At 43.7% G+C, this 18972-nt stretch overlaps 1 protein-coding gene and 1 non-coding gene across 2 annotated transcripts in view; one reads left to right on the top strand and one right to left on the bottom strand.

The window, feature by feature from the left end:
* The window catches only part of ARHGAP21 (Rho GTPase activating protein 21), a 131369-nt gene extending 126463 nt beyond the window's left edge, over positions 1–4906 (bottom strand). The window contains exons 1-2 of the mRNA XM_052650710.1: positions 4831–4906; positions 3038–3471 (exon numbers count right to left, since the gene is read on the bottom strand). Coding sequence (XP_052506670.1) covers positions 3038–3118 — 81 coding nt within the window. The 5' untranslated portion in view covers positions 3119–3471; positions 4831–4906. The remainder of the gene's footprint in view (positions 1–3037; positions 3472–4830) is intronic.
* A 6419-nt stretch (positions 4907–11325) lies between these two features.
* On the top strand, positions 11326–11451 carry LOC128058940 (U6atac minor spliceosomal RNA). The gene has a single exon (XR_008200539.1). It is a non-coding gene; the product is annotated as a U6atac minor spliceosomal RNA (small nuclear RNA).
* Positions 11452–18972: the final 7521 nt, after the last annotated feature.

The raw sequence follows: 18972 nt of genomic DNA on the forward strand, positions 1-18972 counted from the left end.
TCACAGAATCATCTTAGTCTAGGTGAAGAAGCAAGACATAAAATGAACTAAGTTAATTTGCATGAGTAAATAAGATTGTTCTGATAATAGACAGTGAAAGTGCTACACACTTGGACAACCCCGCAGACTAGAGATTAAAAATGAAGTAACTGTTAGAAATGGGAAAACCAATATGACCTAGACAGCGTTGCCTAAAAAGAAAAGAAAGAGAAAAAAAAGTAAGTTGAGCCATAAAGAAGAAACACTATGTGATTAAAAAAAAAAAAAAAAAAAGGTAATACCACAGAGGATTCAGGAGTCTATACAAAGTAATTTTGTAAGTAAAGTTAGTCAAGGCTAGGTATCACAGTTCAGCCTACACACGTCTGCACAACACACACACACCAAAGAAACCCTTATCTAGCTCAGAGTGAATAAATTTTGAAATATAGATCTTTAGATGTTCATATACATCTCTCTTGACAACTATGCTATCCTATTGTGTTATGTTGGATATATTTTATTAAAGTGTCACAATTCTTTATTGGAAAAGGATTATTTGTTATTTGTTTGTTCTTTACCTTTTCAATATACTCTTGGGGGGAGGGGGTGGATGCCTCCACTTATCCACATAGCAACACAATTAAATTCTAAACATTTAAGATAAACAAGAAACTTCTGTTTTTCAACAAAGCAACAGACCTTACTCATAGCAGGTAGAGTTAGTCAATTAGATAAGGCATAAGACAGGGACTCCTTTAATTCCCTACATTGATTTCTCCTGTGCTGGAAAGTTAATTTTTGGCTAATGCCATTAATATTAAGATATATACTCTCATTTCTTGGTTAAGTAAAAGCACACACAAATTTATTATTCAAATACACATTTTAGGAATGTGGCTATTGTTTTTTTCTTTGTTAGTATTTTAGCTAGTGATTTTTAAAATTTTAAAAATAGCAGTACTACTCCAGAATGTAATTCTTCTAACAAAATTAAGCACAAAAATTAAGTGTGGTACTCGAAAAGTTAAATATCTATCAGCCCAAAGTTGATACCCAAAGTATTTCAATGGCAACTCTCTTTTTATTAAATATCCACAAGATTTAATATGCACGGGAGTATAAGAGACAACGAAACAGACAGTAATTATACCACTTCCCCCCCATCCTGAGATTTTTAAAATGTTTTCTGACAACACTGAGACCCTTTATATCTGCTTCCATATAGAATCTAAACAAACTATCTGCCTATTGTTTAAAAAGCCAAACAACACCTGAGTGTAATATCAAACCCAACTACTGTATATAGTCTCTAAATGAGCAAAATACAGACAACACAGTATTTCCTTGGCTCTCAAACTAGAAATACTATGGTTACATCAGCAGTAAGGTCTAAATGAAAACAAATTTCACCACCCTTAAAAAATATATAACTGTCATTGTTAATAAAAGCCAAGTTTGCAGCTGGAAACTGCCTTCTAGCCAAGGACAAGATGTGTCTATTACAAATTCTTGGTTTCTGGGACAGCCTTTAAATGACCAAAAAAAAAAAAAAATCAAATAACATTAGTTCTTGCAAATATAATGCAAAATAGCATGCTAATTAAAGTCTTCAGGAGTCAATGAGAAAGAAGGCTTCAAGACCACAGTACCTATCATTATGGAGCAACAATACACATTAAGCAATCACTAGGCCTTCCAAAAGGCGTTATTATGGTTCACCATGATCAGAGGATTGTGGTGTTATACTTAATCACGTTTTTACCTGGAAGCAGGTGTTTGCAGGTGTCGAAAAGTAAAACACTGTTTCTAACTGTAAACCTATACTGTGGTTCTAATCAACTGTATAGTAATGGCACACTGATCTAGCTCACCGTGATTTCTGTATAAACTTTCTAATCCAGTACGAGGTCAGCTGCATGAAGCAAGCTCCTCTGCTGCTTTACCAACAAAAACGTAACCTGAGTCATTTTTATCAAAATGCCAAAACTTACACACTTAGAACTAGACCCAGTTTCAATGACCAGAAAGTTAAAATGTAACACAAGGCACAAAATAAACCATGAGAGTGATGTCTCACTGGGAGATGTTATTGTTATCTAAAGTAATTGTCAACCTTTCCATAAAAACATAGGCATCTCAAAAGTAAAGTCTAAAGGAACCTAATTACAGAAACCATCAATAACAAAGTAAACACAAAGAAGCCATTATAGAAACAAACACCAAAAATAAGGAGGAAAAAAGACAAGAGGGCATAGGGGGTGCCACCAATACACGGCCTTTCTATTTCTGTCCGGCCTGCTCAAAAAATTTCAGGAAGCCTGGTGTAAAATCTTCTGGACCCTTCGGAAGATGCTAGTATGAAGGCAGTATGAGCCACTTGACAGCTCAGGCTGACACTCACAGGACTTCTAAGCAGTGAAAGGAAGGGCACAAACTGAAGAACAGGGAAAGCAGGAGATTTTTAAGGCAGTTGGAACGATAGTTCTATTAAGCCATTTTCCAAAGCTATGCCTAAACCGTCCACGGGAAAAGACTTGGTTTTCTACCCAAAGAAGAGATTCATAGCAACAGCAAGCAGGCAGGACCCTCATCAGTGTCAGAGAGAGAAAGTGGTCCAGGAGCAACAAGGATTCCAGCTGCCCTCAATCTCCAGAGGGAACCCTGGATACACACATGAAATATACAAAGCCAACCCCTGTCCAGCCCTATTTCAAAACTACCAGAGGATGGGGAGTGAAGGAAAACAAGCTAGTGGTATTCCTAGTCACCTAAAAATGGAGAATTCTGTGGTCTGAGATGATCAAGATAGGGACACTTCAAAGTAAAGAAAATGCCCTTGCAAAAGAATCACTGAAGTGTCTAGAAACAAAACCAGGCGAGGTTTCACCTCCCTACGGGTCAGGCTGGGACGCTCCCACCATTCAGCCCAAAGCCCCAAAAGCCGATCGATCTTCTTAGACCCCCAAGGTAGCTGACCCCCACCCCACACTGGCAGGACAGACACCTCAGAGACACAAGCCACACAGCTGGGCAGGGACATCAGCTCTGCACTTACTTCACAGGTGGGGGACCCGCAGGCCTTGAGCTTGGTGTCACCATCTCCCTCAGGCAGACCAGTCCGACGAGTGGCCATCATTTCATTTCAAATTACAAAGAAGGGACCGACCCTTGGGAGTCCACATTGGGAGGGAAATGCCACCATGCACCAAGAAGGTAAGAATTCCACACCAGGTTCCGAGAGGGTGTAGGGTTGCTGAGACAAATGAAGGTTTCAATGAAGCGCCTTTCAAATGCCCTGATGATGATTCCTTCCGACTTCAACGGCCTTCACCGTCTTCGTCCATTTCTCCAGACGTAAAAAACAAAGACCAGTCTCCTGTGCAGCTAGTGAGGCCAACTGCAGAAAGCGGTCCCCTTCGTTCCTAGCGCTCCTCCCAAGTCCGAGAGCAATGCTAGCGCGTCGTGAAGGCTCTCCCAAAGAGATCTTTCCTAAAGAGGGAAAAGTTAAAGGACATGAACTTTCTCCAGACGCTGACCTTGGCCTTGCCCACGAGTCTACTCCAAGCTCGCCCTTCCAGCACTTGGAAAGATAATTTGGTCCATGCTGATGAATCAAAAGATGAAATAATCTTCCCATACAAAATAAGAAAGAAAGGCGGGGGGAAATCTTTAAATCAAGGGGGAAATGAGAAACATCAGAACGGCACGATGGTTACCTCAAACATGCCCGGACTTTGTGAAGTCGACAAGAAAAAAAACATTCCCCTTTCAAGTGCATTTAAATTCATGTATTTTCTGGGCAAATGAGAGGGAGCTTATGTTCTTCTGCATCACCCGGATAAGAAGACTACAGAAGTTTTGTCCCCACGAGGCTAAAATGGGAGAATACTTTTTCAAAAACACGCCTTGCTCCCCGCCACCTCCCCAGCTCCCTAAAATAAAAACAAAAAGTCAGGCTCGGACGTGGCCAGCGGCTCTGCCGGCGTTTCCAGGCGGCCTGGGGGACTTGGGGCGCCCACCCTCCGCCCTCCGCCCCGACCGGCCGGTGTCCCCGAGGAGGCGGCTGTTTTCCTTGGCCCGCGGCGGGGCTGGGCGGGGACGGCGCGGGGCCGGGCGGGGAGGTGTGCGCAGCACCGGGAGGGAGTCCCTCTCCGGGGCATTATTCCGGAGCCACAGAAATGAAGCCGCAGCCCCAGCAACTTTTATTTAGTTGCCGCGCCCCAAACTACGCCTCGACACGATCGTCCCGTTTTCCCGGGGCCGCCTAGGGGAAAAAAAAATTGGGGGGGGGGGGGGAGAAAACCACCACCCACCTACCACTATTTCCTCCGCCCCTTTCAGAGGCAGATCGGGGAGCGCGATCTCCCGGGAAGGGCGGCCCAAATATGTACTTTCAAAAAAGAGTGGGGAGACCCGAGGGAAAAGCCAAAAGCGAGGGGGCTCACCCTCCGCGCCCCGCCTGGCCCGGCTTCCAAAGCGCAGAGGCGAGCGGCGGGGACGCGGGCCGGGCGCCGGGCCCAGCCGGGGCGCGCTAGGCCGCAGGCTCGGTTAATATTCATGAGCGCACGGGAGGCGCCCCTCCTCCACGGCCGGCCGGCGGGACCCCGGCGCCCGGTGCCGGCCTTTGTGCCCTTCCCTCCTCCCGCCGGCCCTCCCTCGCTCCGCACACGCGGGCGCGGCCCCTCTGCCCCCTCCGGGCTCCCGCCACCACTCTCTCCGGCCCCGCGCCAGCGCCCGGGCGGGGTGGCGGGAAGGGAGGGAGCCCGCGGCGAGCCCGGCTCTCCCTCTCCACCCGCCCGCCGGCGCTGCGCCCTGTCCGCCTAGGCGGAAAGTCAAGCAGACACGCACCGGAGCAAGCGCGCCGAGTAGATCCGCACCGGGCCCGGCCGGTCCCCCGGACGGCGCGCACGCCTGGCGCACAGCGGACCAAGCGGGAGGATGAGCCGGCGCTACCAGCCTCCGCCGCGCTCCGAGGCCGCCGCCCCCGGCCGACCGCTCCCAGACACCGCCGCGACCTGCCCCGGCCGGCCCCGGGCTCTCGGCCGCCGCGGGAGGGCGTGGGGCGGGGCGGCGGCCGCCGGACTCTCCCCTCGCCTCGCCGGGCCGGGCCGGGGCCGCGCTCGGGCGCCCGCGATCGCCAAGTGACAGAACTGCTCCGCTCCGCAGCCGCGCCGAGCTGTTTCCCGGGGGCGGATTTCTCGCTTCTTCCTCCCTGGATCCACCTCCTCCCACTCCACCTCCTTCCCCTCCCCTCCCCAGGGGAGGCTCTGGGGCTGAATATTTTCTGTCTTGAATAATACGGTCCGGGGAACAGACGCTGAAGCAGGGGGATTAGCCTGGGGCGGGGGTCGGTGGGGGTGCTCGCCAACCCCCTCCCAATTTACGTCGGGACCTACAAGCCCTCACCCGCCCCCAACACCTCCCCAAAAACCAAACACAGAACACCCTCCCCGCCTTCTCCAATCTCCAGAGCGCTGAGCGGGAGCGGCCGGGAACCTGGGCTTCCACTAGGAAGGGACCCTGTTCTCGGCGTCAGGGCCGGGGAGGGGTTGGGGGGGCGAGGATTCTAGATACTCAGAATTAGGGGGGGGGTGTCAGAGATCACGGGTCCCAGACTGCGGGGTACGCGTCCGGGTGAGTTTTTGCCCCTATCTGCAGTGGGAGGGGTGCGATATGGGACTTCAAGATAAGGGAGTGTCCTTTCAACGCCCGACTGCAAAAGAGCTTCTCTTTAAGGAGGCTGGGGGCTCGCAGCGAAGCGCTATTCATTCAGTCCTTTGCCCTTTTCATATCCTCAGGGCAGCTGAACAATTCGGCGCGGCTAGCGGAACTGGGAGGGAAGGTGGAGGCGCTTCTCCGCCCCGCAGGTCACAGAGGCGCGGGGCCGGGAACCCCACACCCGCCCCTCCCCGCCAGATCCCGGGGCTTAGCCCCAGACCCCTGGCGGCTCGCTCCGCCCCGCCGCGCTTCACAACATCTCCCGCTGCAAATGGCCCAATCGGAGGACGCGATGAGAGAACACCAACCAATCAGGGGCTGCTGACTCAGGCTTCCCTCCACCCTTTGCCCCGCCCCCGCTAGGAAAGCCACAGCCCCCTCGGTCTCCCCTTCCCACCCCGCCCGGGTCCGGGGAGGTGGCTCGCCCTCCAGTCCTCCTCCGGCTGCAGTGGAGGAGCGGGCCGCGGCGGCGGGGTTTGTCACCTTGTCACCCTCATCTTCGCCTCCTCCCAGACACGCCTCTCCTCCCTTTCCCAGTCCTCCTGCTGATGCTGTTGAGGGGCATTTTATCTTCACGCGGGTGGGGAACTACCAGCTTTTGTGTCTGATCAGCCGCCACCACCCTCCTGAGGGAGAAAAAAAAAAAACAAACCCAAGAAGTTTTGGGGTCTGCGTACCTTTTCCTTCTTTTTTTTTAACCACACTCTCCCCATGAGATTTAGAGACAGTTCCCCGCTCCACCCACCCCGCTGTCCACACCCAGCTCGCAGTCCCGAGCCTCCGGTCCTGTTTTTTTGTTGAGAAAAAAATCCAAAACCACTCTCAGGAGCCTGAAAACCTGTGCTGTGGTTTTTTTTAGACCTTCCTAAGAGTGGAAGGTGCCAAACATTAGAATATACAGCTAAGTCCTTCGCCTTAATTAGAGGAAAGACTCATTTTTATATGGCCATGAAATTTGCATGGTCTGGACAGCCCCTAACAAAACTAGTCAGCTAATAACAAAGAAAAAAAGAATAAAACAGAAGGAATGCCTGCCAGCCAGTGGGTAATTTACTGAACAGCTCACTGGACTATAGTAGTATCCAGTTCTGGATACTGTAGAGTAAATGAACTAGAAATGAGTAGAAAGACAGGGTTCAAGTAGTGTACCTCTAGTGGGCTTAAAGAATATGTCCAGAAAGAGAAAAACAATTTTAAGCACAAAACAGCTTCTTTACAAATGCAAATGGGCATGCATGGCATAACTTGGGTCTCTCACAGCTAAGGACATCTAGGGTTAAGGTTTTTGTCATGGAAATTTTTATAAACGTTGATTTTGGAAATAAAGGCTTTCAGTTTGGTTCAGTTCAGTTCAGTCGCTCAGTCGTGTCCGACTCTTTGCGACCCCATGAATCACAGCACGCCAGGCCTCCCTGTCCATCACCTTCCCTGAGTGCACTCAGACTCATGTCCATCGAGTCAGTGATGCCATCCAGCCATCTCATCCTCTGTGGTCCCCTTCTCCTCCTGCCCCCAGTCCCTCCCAGCATCAGAGTCTTTTCCAATGAGTCAACTCTTCGCATGAGGTGGCCAAAGTATTGGAGTTTCAGCTTGAGCATCATTCCTTCCAAAGAAATCCCAGGGCCGATCTCCTTCAGAATGGACTGGTTGGATCTCCTTGCAGTCCAAGGGACTCTCAAGAGTCTTCTCCAACACCACAGTTCAAAGGCATCAATTCTTCGGCGCTCAGCCTTCTTCACAGTGCAACTCTCACATCCATACATGACCACGGGAAAAACCATAGCCTTGACTAGACGGACCTTAGTCGGCAAAGTAAATGTCTCTGCTTTTGAATATGCTATCTAGGTTGGTCATAACTTTTCTTCCAAGGAGTAAGCGTCTTTAAATTTCAGTTTGGTAAAGGAGACTAAATGTTGGCCAAGGAAGGAGATGTGAAAAGAAGGTAAAACACATTTTGGGAATTGTGGGAAAATAACATAATCTAGGGGGTTTCCTAGGTGGCTCAGTGGTAAAGAATCCTCCTGCCAATTCAGGAGACGCAGGTCCAATCCCCAGGTTTAGAAGACCTCCTGGAGGAGGAAATGGCAACCCACCCCAGTATTCTTGCGTGGAAAATCTCACGGACAGAGAATCCAGGTGGGCTACAGTACATGGGTGGCAAAGAGCTGGACATGACTGAGCATGCATGCCCACAATGTAATTTAGAAAGCCATTTCTATAGGAGATAAGTGGAAGGATGGGGATTACATTCTAGCTTCATCATTTACCATGTGACCTAGGGCACCTTACTTCTGTAAAGTACTAGAGCTAACAAGTACCAGTGACTACTGTCTAGGTAGCACTGTCAGCTTAGTATTCCTCCCAGAGCTTTCAGTTCAGTTCAGTCGCTCAGTTGTGTCCTCCCAGAGCTTTACACAAAACTTAATGAGACAGGTACACTGCAGAGCAAGAATTCAACCCCAGGACATAGGGTCCAGAGTCCTGTTTTTCTCTACAACACTATCCTTACGTCTAACACAAGTTTTAATAATAACAACAGTAGCCAGCATTTACTTAGCTTATCCTGTACTGATCATTGTGTTTTGTGATTAACTGACTTAACCCTACATCTAGAATCAGTAGGATTCTGTTGTTCTTGCTACCATATGTATCTTTTTAAAATTAATTAATTTATTTGGCTGCACTAGGTCTTAGGTGTGGCATGCAAGGTCTTCCATCTTTGTTGCAGCATATGGAATCTAGTTCCCTGAAAAGGGATTGAACTCAGACCCCCTGCATTGGGAGCTCGAAGTTCTAACCACTGGACCACTAGGGAAGTCCCAACCATATGTATCTTATATGCATTAGGCTATCTGGATGCAAAAGAAAAAAAGACCAGAGCTAAGATTTGGGAAACCTAAGTCCCAGCCCTCTCCTGGGATCTCCAGTATGACAGGACCTTCCCACTCTTGTTGGGCTGTTGAGAGCATCAAATGAGACAATAGACATAAAGGAGTTTTTAAAAGGTAAAAACATTATTCCAATTAAAATATTACTATTTTATTACTATTATAATAATAAACATTACTATAAAAATATTACTATTATAAATACATATAAATATATATTTATATTACATAGTAATATAAAATATTATTATGAAGGAGGGGTTTGTCCTGTTTTCCCAATAGGAACTCTATACTTTTATTTCATTGGCATTTATTAGGAACATATTAACCCAGCTTAAAAAATTAGGTCTATTCCTTTCTAAGGCATGAACAGTAACAATACTTTAATAACTGCTTGAGCTCTCATGTAGATGTATTCTGAATAGACCTTGTGGGCGCCCTCTAGGCATCTGGGAAGCAGCAGCCTTCTCCTTTCCAAAGGCTGACAGTATAATTGGTGGAGGATGCAACAAAGGCTTGGCGTTGTTTTCAGCTGCCCATCTTGGGTGTTTCACTCATTAACACCTCCACCAGAGGGAGGGCAGGAGAAAGGAAAACCAGCCAAACCTAAATCCTGTGGCTACTTGTTAACTGTTCCAGTGAGAGATTTGGTGAAACAATAGGTTTGGGGATCTTTGGAACTGAGGAGACTTGGAATTAGCCGTGGGTTTTGCACTTGGTGGTACCTTGGTATTCTTTATCCCAAATATCATGGCTAAGCAAGAACTCACAGTAATTCTAGCTTCGTTTACTTTGAAAGGCTGATATTTTCTTCTTTTGAGCATAACTAATAAATGTGTAAATTTCCTAGAATCTAACATCTGAGAGTCTCCCTTGAAACAGTCCCAGAAATTCCTCACCTCTGCCCCTGCCTCTCTCGTGTCCAACTCTTTGTGACCCCATGGCCTGTAGCCTGCCAGGCTCCTCTGTCCATGGAATTTTCTAGGGAAGAATGCTGGAGTGGGTTGCCATTCCTACTCCAGGGGATCTTCCCAACCCAGGAATCGAACCCGTGTCTATTCTGTCTGTATTGGCAGACAGATTTTCTTTTCTTTTCTTTTTTACCACTGGTGCCACCTACAGTTATATTAATAGCAATTCTAAGACAACCTTGTACACTGTAATTCTTGCAACGTAGGCAAGACATTCTTAAAGATGGGAACTATAACCTCAAAATGTTCAGCTTTGAGTTTGTTAATGACACAATATTATTGTTTTGGTAAATCATTATCTGAAAAAGCCAAAAATAGAACTATTAATAAACTGTCCTAGCCCCTGATCTAATGTCATTCGGTGATAATCTATGGATGATTTCTACTCTCAGTATGGAAGTTGGTAATTCTAAGAAGCACAAGTGTTTGCCAGCAAATTCCACAGATGAAATGTGTAATTGGGATGAAGCATTTGCAGAACTATGTGTCTGAGGCAGTTAAGACCAATAGCGCCCAGAGGATTAAGCCTTTTTTTGGTTTTAGGACTATACTGTATATTTTATTTATTACTCATACAATAGAAAAAGACACATTATCTACTAATATTTCTTTGAAAAAAGACTTTCTTGTTGAATTGAATAACTACAGAGAACTCACCTTTCTGGCAAGGCATTTAACTATTGTAATCAAGGAGAGGCAGTGATTTTCCACAAGTAATTTCTAGGGAATTCCCTGGTTGTCCAGTGTATACCTTCACTGCCAGGGGCCCAGGTTCAATCCCTGGTGGGAGGAATTAAGATCTCAAAAGCCATGCCACAGTCAATAATAAAATAGAAATAATAAATAATAATAAAATAAAATAGTGAAATAGATCACCAGTCCAGGTTCGATGACTAAGACAGGGTGCTCAGGGCTGGTGCACTGGGATGACCCTGAGGGATGGGATGGGGAAAGAGGTGGGAGAGAGGGTCAGGATGGGGAACACATGTATACCCACGGCTGATTCATGTGAATGTATGGCAAAGACCATACTTTACAATATGGCAATATTGTAAAGTAATTAGCCTCCAATTAAAATTTTTTTAAATTAAAAAATTAAAAATAACAATAATTTCTAAGACTCTCCTTCCTTCATCACCTCTTTTAAATAGTGTATTTACTAATTTAATGCTCCGCATCTGCTAAATATATGATTTATTATTTCTATCTGCAAGATCACTATCTATCTTCAATTATTAATTTCTAATCTGTAAGGTATTGATGCTGTTTTATTCAAAGTATATAGTGTGTAGCAAGTGCCACACACAACAGACATACTTGAATAATTTCTCTGCCTTCAACTTAACCTGGTCTTTCCTTTCTTTGGACCAGTACTCTGCTTGAATGTTTCTTTGTGGTTTATATGTTTATTTGTTGCTAGTAATAAGTTACTTGATCATAAACAATCTTATATTATTACCTGATGGTGGTTTAGTCACTAAGTCATATCCCATGTACGATAGCTGGCGAGGCTCCTCTGTCCATGGGATTTTCCAGGCAAGAATACCAGAGTGGGTTGCCATTTCCTTCTCCAAGGAACCTGATTATTATCTCCTTTTCTACCTAGACTGTAAACTTCTCTAGGGCCAATTCCTAGGGCATTTGGTTTCTTCAGAACTCCATAATACCTACCACAGCTTTTGCACATTTCACTACAAAATTATTCAAGAAAGGAATGATGATTGTGTGACTATTATTGATAAATATTTACACCTCAAGAAATCCCTGTGTTGCATGAAAGGAGAGAAGGTTAGCACTCCCCTTGACAAGGATGGAAGAGGCTCTCAGGCCTGACAACACGCATATGGTTAAGGCATTGCCACCTACTTCATGGCATCTAACCACTGTTTTAAAAAAAAAAAAAAGAAAGAAAGAAAAGAAATTCCTGGCCATCCAACAACGCTCTGGGTTGCTGGAAGATATATATATGTGTCTTTGTGCACGTGCCTAAAAGGGAAAGTATAAATTACGTGAGGTGCCCACAAGAAGAACTCTTGACGTGGGCCTCGATTCCCAGAAGTACCACATTTTATCTCTTTACCTGAGTCCACCTCTGGTGACCAAACTGATTTTTGACCACATTACCCTGCCAAGAACTCACAAGGACTTGCACTTTGGCACTAATTATAAAGCCCATAGTTTAACCGTAATCATGTAGCAGACATTCTCTTCTGGGTTCAAATATTTATTTCAGCACCTCCATAATTAAAACTGAGTGGTATGGTATTTATATTCATCAGCATTATGAAGAGTTTATGTCTATATTTTGAGGAAAAAGAATTAAAATGTCCACGTTTTTCTTTTACCCTGAGAATCGTGACTTCCATTTATAAGCATTCCAGTTTTCCTTAAAAATATGAGACCAGTTTTTTAAAGGTTTCCACCCCCCCAACTAAATATGAGCTGGAACATCCTGTGAAAATACTGTGCAATCTGGGTAGCAATCCAGAGTCAAACTGGAGAACTGAAATATGTCTTCATCATCTTGGGGAAAAAAAACTAAATACCAACCATTCCAACTAAGAAACTGTGTTAGCAATTGATTTTGATATTGTAGGCCTGATCCAGAGCAATCAAATCTTTTTCTTCAGAATGAAAACAATATCCTAGCCTTCCCGTTCACCTTCTCAGGGCAGAAGGAGGAGAGACATCTAAAGACCCCACCAATCCTTGACTCAGTGAAACTCACTATCTTTCAAAACTCCCTGGCACTGTAGATCCCACCCCTCTATTCCTATCACTGACTGCGTTCTCTTCTAATCCCAAGGTCAGCTAACCACGGATTCTACTTTCAGATAGGAAAGGTTTGCACGATGATACAGGGCAATTCACATTTGGGCTTCAGTAAGATAGCTGCAGGAGAAGGCAATGGCAACCCACTCCAGTACTCTTGCCTGGAAAATCCCAGGGACAGAGGAGCCTGGTGGGCTGCCGTCTATGGGGACACACAGAGTCGGACATGATGGAAGTGACTTAGCGGCAGCAGCAAAAGGATAGCTGCATGCTTGCATCACTTTTCTCCCCAAAGATTTTTCAATTACATTTTAATTTTCTAAAATTGCAACACAGAAAGAAAAAAAATAGATATTGCAACTAAGAGAGAGTCCAATCTTGTGCCATGTTCTATGAACCCACCCTTTTGCCTTCTTCCAACCTCCTACTGTGGCTCTTTATTGGCTGAATCCACTCAAAAATAATTCAGCCACTGTCTCTCTCTCTTTCTCTCTCTCTCTCTCTGTGTATAATAACTGAATTATAAGCAATAAGAAGAAACATCTGGGGAATTCCCTGATGTTCTAGTGGTTAGGACTCCATACTTCAGGGGAAGCAGGGGGCATAGGTTGAATCCCTGGTTAGGAGAACTAAGATCTCACATGGGTACAGCAGGGAAAAAAACGAGAAGAAGTACCTGGCAGAAAATAAAGGGAAGGATGACAGGCTTTTAAAAAACACTTTAGAAGAAAAAGTCAAAAAGGTTAAAATGATTAGATAGGAGATGAAAAATAAGGAGGACAAGTAACCAAAATCCAATTTGGAGAAACCAGTGCATCTAACAAAGAGTTTAGAAGTAACGGAACTAAGAAAATTATTAAAAGATGTAATATACCCTCCTATATCTGTTCTCTCCTTTCATAAAAATAGCATTTTGGCTGGCCACGTGGTCAGTAAGCTAGACCTAGTTTCTCAGCCTTCCTTCTAACTAGGTGTGGCCCTAAGACTAAATTCAAGCCAATGAATGGTGCACAGAAATGAGGGTCTGCCACTGTGGAGGTTTCCCTTAAAAGACTGAACCTGTGCCTTTCTAGCCCCTTGTCCTCTTCATGATGGCTGAAAAAAAAGAGATTCCCAGATTTAGCAAATAAAGAATGCCCAGTTCAATTTGAATTTCATGTAAAGGAACACATTTTCAGCATATCTCAATTATTGCATGAGACATACTTGTACTAAAGAATTATTTGTTGTTTATCTACAATGCAAATTAAACAGGGTGACCTATGTTTTATCTGGGAATCTTACAGTAGGTACTGAGAATGTCAGCATCTCCTTTGACCCACAGATGGAAGTCACCTGTGGAAGATGCCAGAGATGTGGCAGGCCTGAATTGACTACTTCTGGATTGCTATTAATACCAGAAACAGACCCAGCCTTCCATCTTGCCACTTCTATATATAAGGACCATTGTATTTCTAAGATCTTTTTGGTATAGGAGCTTAGCTTTTGCCTAAACTATATGTGAACTTTTTTTGTAATGTCAAAAATTAGAAGGACTTACCATGTTTCAGGAATTATTAAAAGAGAATATCTACTTGTGGGGAGGGGGAAGTTGTTAAGCTTAGATTATTTTAAAAAAGAAAAGAATCTTAAAAGTGAATTGGCTAAAGCAGGGGGTGATAAATTATAGCCCAGAGACTTAATCCAGTTTGCTGCCTGTTTTTTGGGGGGGAAAAAAAGAAAGAAAGAAAGCTTTATGGGAATACAACCATGGTTATTTGTTTACTTGTCTGTGGCTGCTTCAGCACTTTAATTGCAAGAGACCGTATTGCCTGCAAAGCCTAAAATATTTTCTATCTGGGTCTTTCCAGAAAAAGTTTGCTGACCTCTGATCCAAAGGAAAAACATTACTGACTGCAGAACTCTTCTCAGTATGAATTTATAGGAACAGAGTTTTGAAGAAAAAAGAATGTGACAAGATGACAATCATGTAGGCATCCACATCTAAAAGCACCAGATGACTTCCCTGGTGGTCCAGGGAAGTGGACCCACCCCACTGGACGTGAAGGCTCCCCATTCCCGAGGCAGGGGGAATGGGTTTGATCGAAATACCCCACATGCCACGTGGCTAGCACCACAGCCAAAAAAAAAAAAAAAGCTGCAGAAAGACACTCTCAACTATATAAAGATTTGGGAAATACATCACCTTTCCTCAAAACAATTCTCTGATATGATTGTGTCATTCACTAAGAGAGGACTTGGAGAAAATATAAAAGGAATGAAACAACTGATTATTCTCATGATTACATAGCATGTACACATTGTAAATCTTGAAAGAGAAGTACTAAATCGGAAAGTAACAATGCTGTCAGTATAATATACTAGAATAAGAATGAGGGTACAAAAAAATTGAGAGGTGAAAGGACAAAGAAACGTGAAAAAAGTGTTAACGGTAGTAATTTCCTCAATGGTTATAGGGAGTTATGGAAATAGTATTCTTACGGTATTTAATGTAGAAGTGTTGAGTGACTAAATAATATAAATAATGTGAAAAGACAAGCCATGAACTAGCAGACGATGTATGTTGCTGATATATAACCCACCAAGGATTTATATCGAGTTTATAAAAAGCCCCTATAAACCAATAAATAAAATACAAAAAGATAAATAGGCAGTTCACAAAAGAGGAAACACACGTGGCCACTAACCATAAAAGATGCTCAGTATCACTGGAATCAGGATAATGCAAATTAAAGTGATAAATGAGACCATTTCAAATCCATCAGACTGGCAAAAATAAGTCTGATAACATCAAATGTTGAAGTGTTGATGAAAACAGAAGCTCTTACACACTGCAGGTGGGAAATATAAATTCATCAAACCAGCAAATGGCAACTCTGGTTGCTCAGGCTCCACCCCCTAGATTGTCTGCAAAAGCTGTCAGGACTGTTATCTCCACCTTGAGATTCAAAAGAGGTATCAAGTGTAAGGTGCCTTCATCTCTTTTTCCTATATTAACAGCATCCTGTTGCTTGAGACCAAAAGCTTTGAGGCAGCCTTGATTGACTTTCTCTCACACCCCACATCTGACCATCAGTAAACTCCCAACTCTAACATCAAATCGTATCCAGCTTCTACTCACCTCCATAGTTCTCACTCAAATCCAAGCCAATCGTCTGCCGCCTGAATGAAGATGACAGTCTTCAGTGTTGGAGCTTCTGCCCACAGCTTAGGTCTGCTCTCAACATGGGAGCCAGGGTCATCCCTTTTAGGACCTAAGTCAGATCACGTCACTTCTTTGCTTAAAACCATCTACTGACTTCCCATTTCACTTGGAAAAAGAGCCCTAACTTAAAATTATTTTATTTATTTGGCTGTGCTGGATCTTCGCTGTGGAAAGTGAGATCTAATTCCCTGACCAGGGATAGAACCCAGGCCCCCTGCATTGAGAGCACAGGGTCTTAGCCACTGGACCACCAGGGAAGTCCTCCAAATTCTTACAATGCTTTACCTTGGTTCTGATTGATCCACCTCCTGGCTATTGGTTCTAGTGCAGCCACACCCATACCCTTGCTGTTCCTCAAACACACACACACACTCTTGCAGCTCACCTGCTGTTTGCACCTGCTGTTCCCACTTTACTAGACAGGTCTTCCCTGATCCCCTGCCCCCACTTAAAATAGTATAGTATCCACCCACCCTACCCCAAGCCCACTGCTCTCTCCCCACCCTTTAGACTTTAATTTTTCAAAGCACTAATTGCCACCTGGTGTTTTGTATTTTTATTTATCGCATCTCTTCCCAGCTTCAAACGTAAACCTCAGAAGTACGGGAAATGTGTCTCTTGTTTATGGCTAAATCCTTGTGCCTTGAACAGACCTGGCTTATACTAGACACCCAATAAAATATGTGTTGAGTAAATGAAAACCATTTTGACAAGCACATTTAAAAATATAATAGCTAGGAAAATTGAATAGCTACATATTCTATTCTAGAAAAAAATTTACTTCTATATGTCTCCCCCAGAGAAACTGCCCCTTTTGTATTCAAGTAGAAAGTAGAAAGTATCCCTTTCTAAAAAATCAGATATAAAATGTTCTTCAGTAGGTGAAAGATAAAATCAGCTTTATGTAAGCAACACAAGTCTATTTAGCATGTAAAATGAACATATCAACAAATATCAATTTATATCAAGAGAATTATGTTGAGTGAAGAGCTAAGTTGTGAAGAGATGAGCAGTTTGAGTAAATACTATATACCTATGTATCCATATGTGCAACATATACTGTCTATGATAAACACATCTGAATGAAAAGTATAAAAATCATAGAATAATACACATCAACTACAGAAGGGAAGAAGGAAGGACAGAAAAGAGGGGTGTCAAGGGTTTAGCTGCAGTATTTTAGTTCTTTAAAAATAAGCTCTGGGTTTCCCTGTAGCTCAGCTGATAAAGAATCTGCCTGCAATGTAGGAGATCCCAGTTCAATTCCTAGGTCAGGAAGATCTGGAGAAGGGATAGGCTACCCACTCCAGTATACTTGGGCTTCCTTGGTGCCTCAGTTGGTAAAGAATCTGCCTGCAATGCGAGAGACCTGGGTTCCATCCCTGGGTTGGAAAGATTACCTGGAAGAGGGCATGGCAACCCACTCTAGTCCTTGCCTGGAGAATCCCCATGGACAGAGGAGCCTGGTGGGCTGTAGTCCCCGGGATTGCAGAGTCGGACACGATACAACTGAGTGACTAACACCCAAAATAAGCTCTGAAGACATGTCAGAAACACATTCTACAACATATACAATATATTTAGACATAATATAGTATACAATACAATCTATTTAATCTATTTCCACAACACAACGAAAATCAGAAACTCTTAACAGCATTTGTCTTTGAGGTATGGAATTGAGAATGGGGAATGAGAAACAGCAGCACCTTGATCACCATTTGATCACCATTTTCCCCTAAAATTATTTATGAGAAAGCATTACTTCCGTTTTTTAAATGACAAATTTAACATGCCTTTCTTCAGTCTTTGTCAGGGCAAACTGATAGGAGAGTAAAAACACTGAGGGCCTGAAAAACAGAATTAACAAGCTTAAAATATGTATCTATCAAACTCCTCTGAAAATAAAAGAGTACCTGCCATCAGGGCTCCCAGGAAACAGTGATGAGAACTGACCATATACCAAGCCATAAAAAAGGCTTCAGTATATTCACAAGGTATTAACCGAAACAGCATAAGATAGTTTTTCCATTTTCAGTTGGGAGGATGTACACTATGGGGCAAAGAAAGGAGAGTGAAGTCATAGGAGAAACAGAATGGTGATAAGGAGGTAGAGTTGGAAAGAAGAGATACTTGCTACTTCTTTCGCTAAAATACACTATAGAAATATTAGGGTCTTGAGGGGACTTCCTCGGTAGTTTAGTGGCTAAGACTCTGTGTTCCCAATGCAGGAGGCAACCTCTGATCGTGGAATTAGATCCCATATGCCACTACTAAGACCCAGAGCAGCCAAATAAATAGTTTTCAAAAGTGGCTCTTGAAAATGAGATTGAGAATATGATTGCATATGTTGAGGGATGGAGCATGGGGGCAGGAAGGTAAATACATGAATTACAGAAACATGGAAATGGTTAACAGTGGAATGTTTTTGATGGATATCTTCACTCCAAAAGTGAATTGATCTTTTCACTTTCACCAACATTTTCTTCGGCCATTTCCAAAGGTGCGCATGAAGATCCCATACAGTGAGCCTAGCCACGACAACAGGAAAATTGCAAAATTGAATGGAAAAGTACATGCCCCATCTCTCCAGCCTGTGAAGCATCTCATTCAAATTTGTGCTACAGCCAAATTACAACCTGCTACATGTCAGGGGCCTCCAGTTTGTTCAAGGACACCCAAACTGCAAAATCTGATTTACTGAAGTTTTTTACGAGTAAAATTTGGGAGCATTTTATTTTACTGAGGAATAATTGATGAATAGAGCTGTATTTAAAGGGTACAAACCTGATGATTTTATATACATAGATGTAGAATGATTACCGAGATCAAGGTCACTAATTTACTAATTTAATTAATTTTTAAATTTATTTATTTATTTTGGGCTGCACTAGGTCTTATTGTCAGGCGAGCTTTTCTCCAGTTGCAGAGTGTGGGGGCTACTCTAGTTGTACTGCGTGGGCTTCTCACTGCGGCGGCTTCTCTTGTTACAGAGCATGGGCTCCAGGGCTCGTGAGCCTCAGGAGTTGAGGCATGAGGGCTCAGTAGTTGCAGCTCCTGGGCTCAATAGCTGTGGCTCACAGGCTTAGTAGCTTTGCGACATACGGGATCTTCCTGCACCAGGGATTGAACCCATGTTTCCTGCAAAGACAGGCAGATTCTTTATGACTGAGCCACTAGGGAAGCCCTAATTTACTAATTTTAAAAATTGAGCTAATTACTGAAGAGGGAACTTAGAACCTTGATGTAAAATCTCATTTAGAATTCCAATTCCAATTTTGAAAATTGCAGCTTCATCAGGCTAGGAACTGAGTTGATAAAAACAGCAAGTTAAATAGCATGTGGATTTGATCAAATGCATAAAGATTTGTGCTTCTCAATCCAGGCTAATTTCCAGGAGCTCTAAAAAACTCCTGAACCCTCCTACACTGTTGGT

Source organism: Budorcas taxicolor, chromosome 13, assembly GCF_023091745.1.
Source record: "Budorcas taxicolor isolate Tak-1 chromosome 13, Takin1.1, whole genome shotgun sequence".
Lineage (NCBI taxonomy): Eukaryota > Metazoa > Chordata > Mammalia > Artiodactyla > Bovidae > Budorcas > Budorcas taxicolor.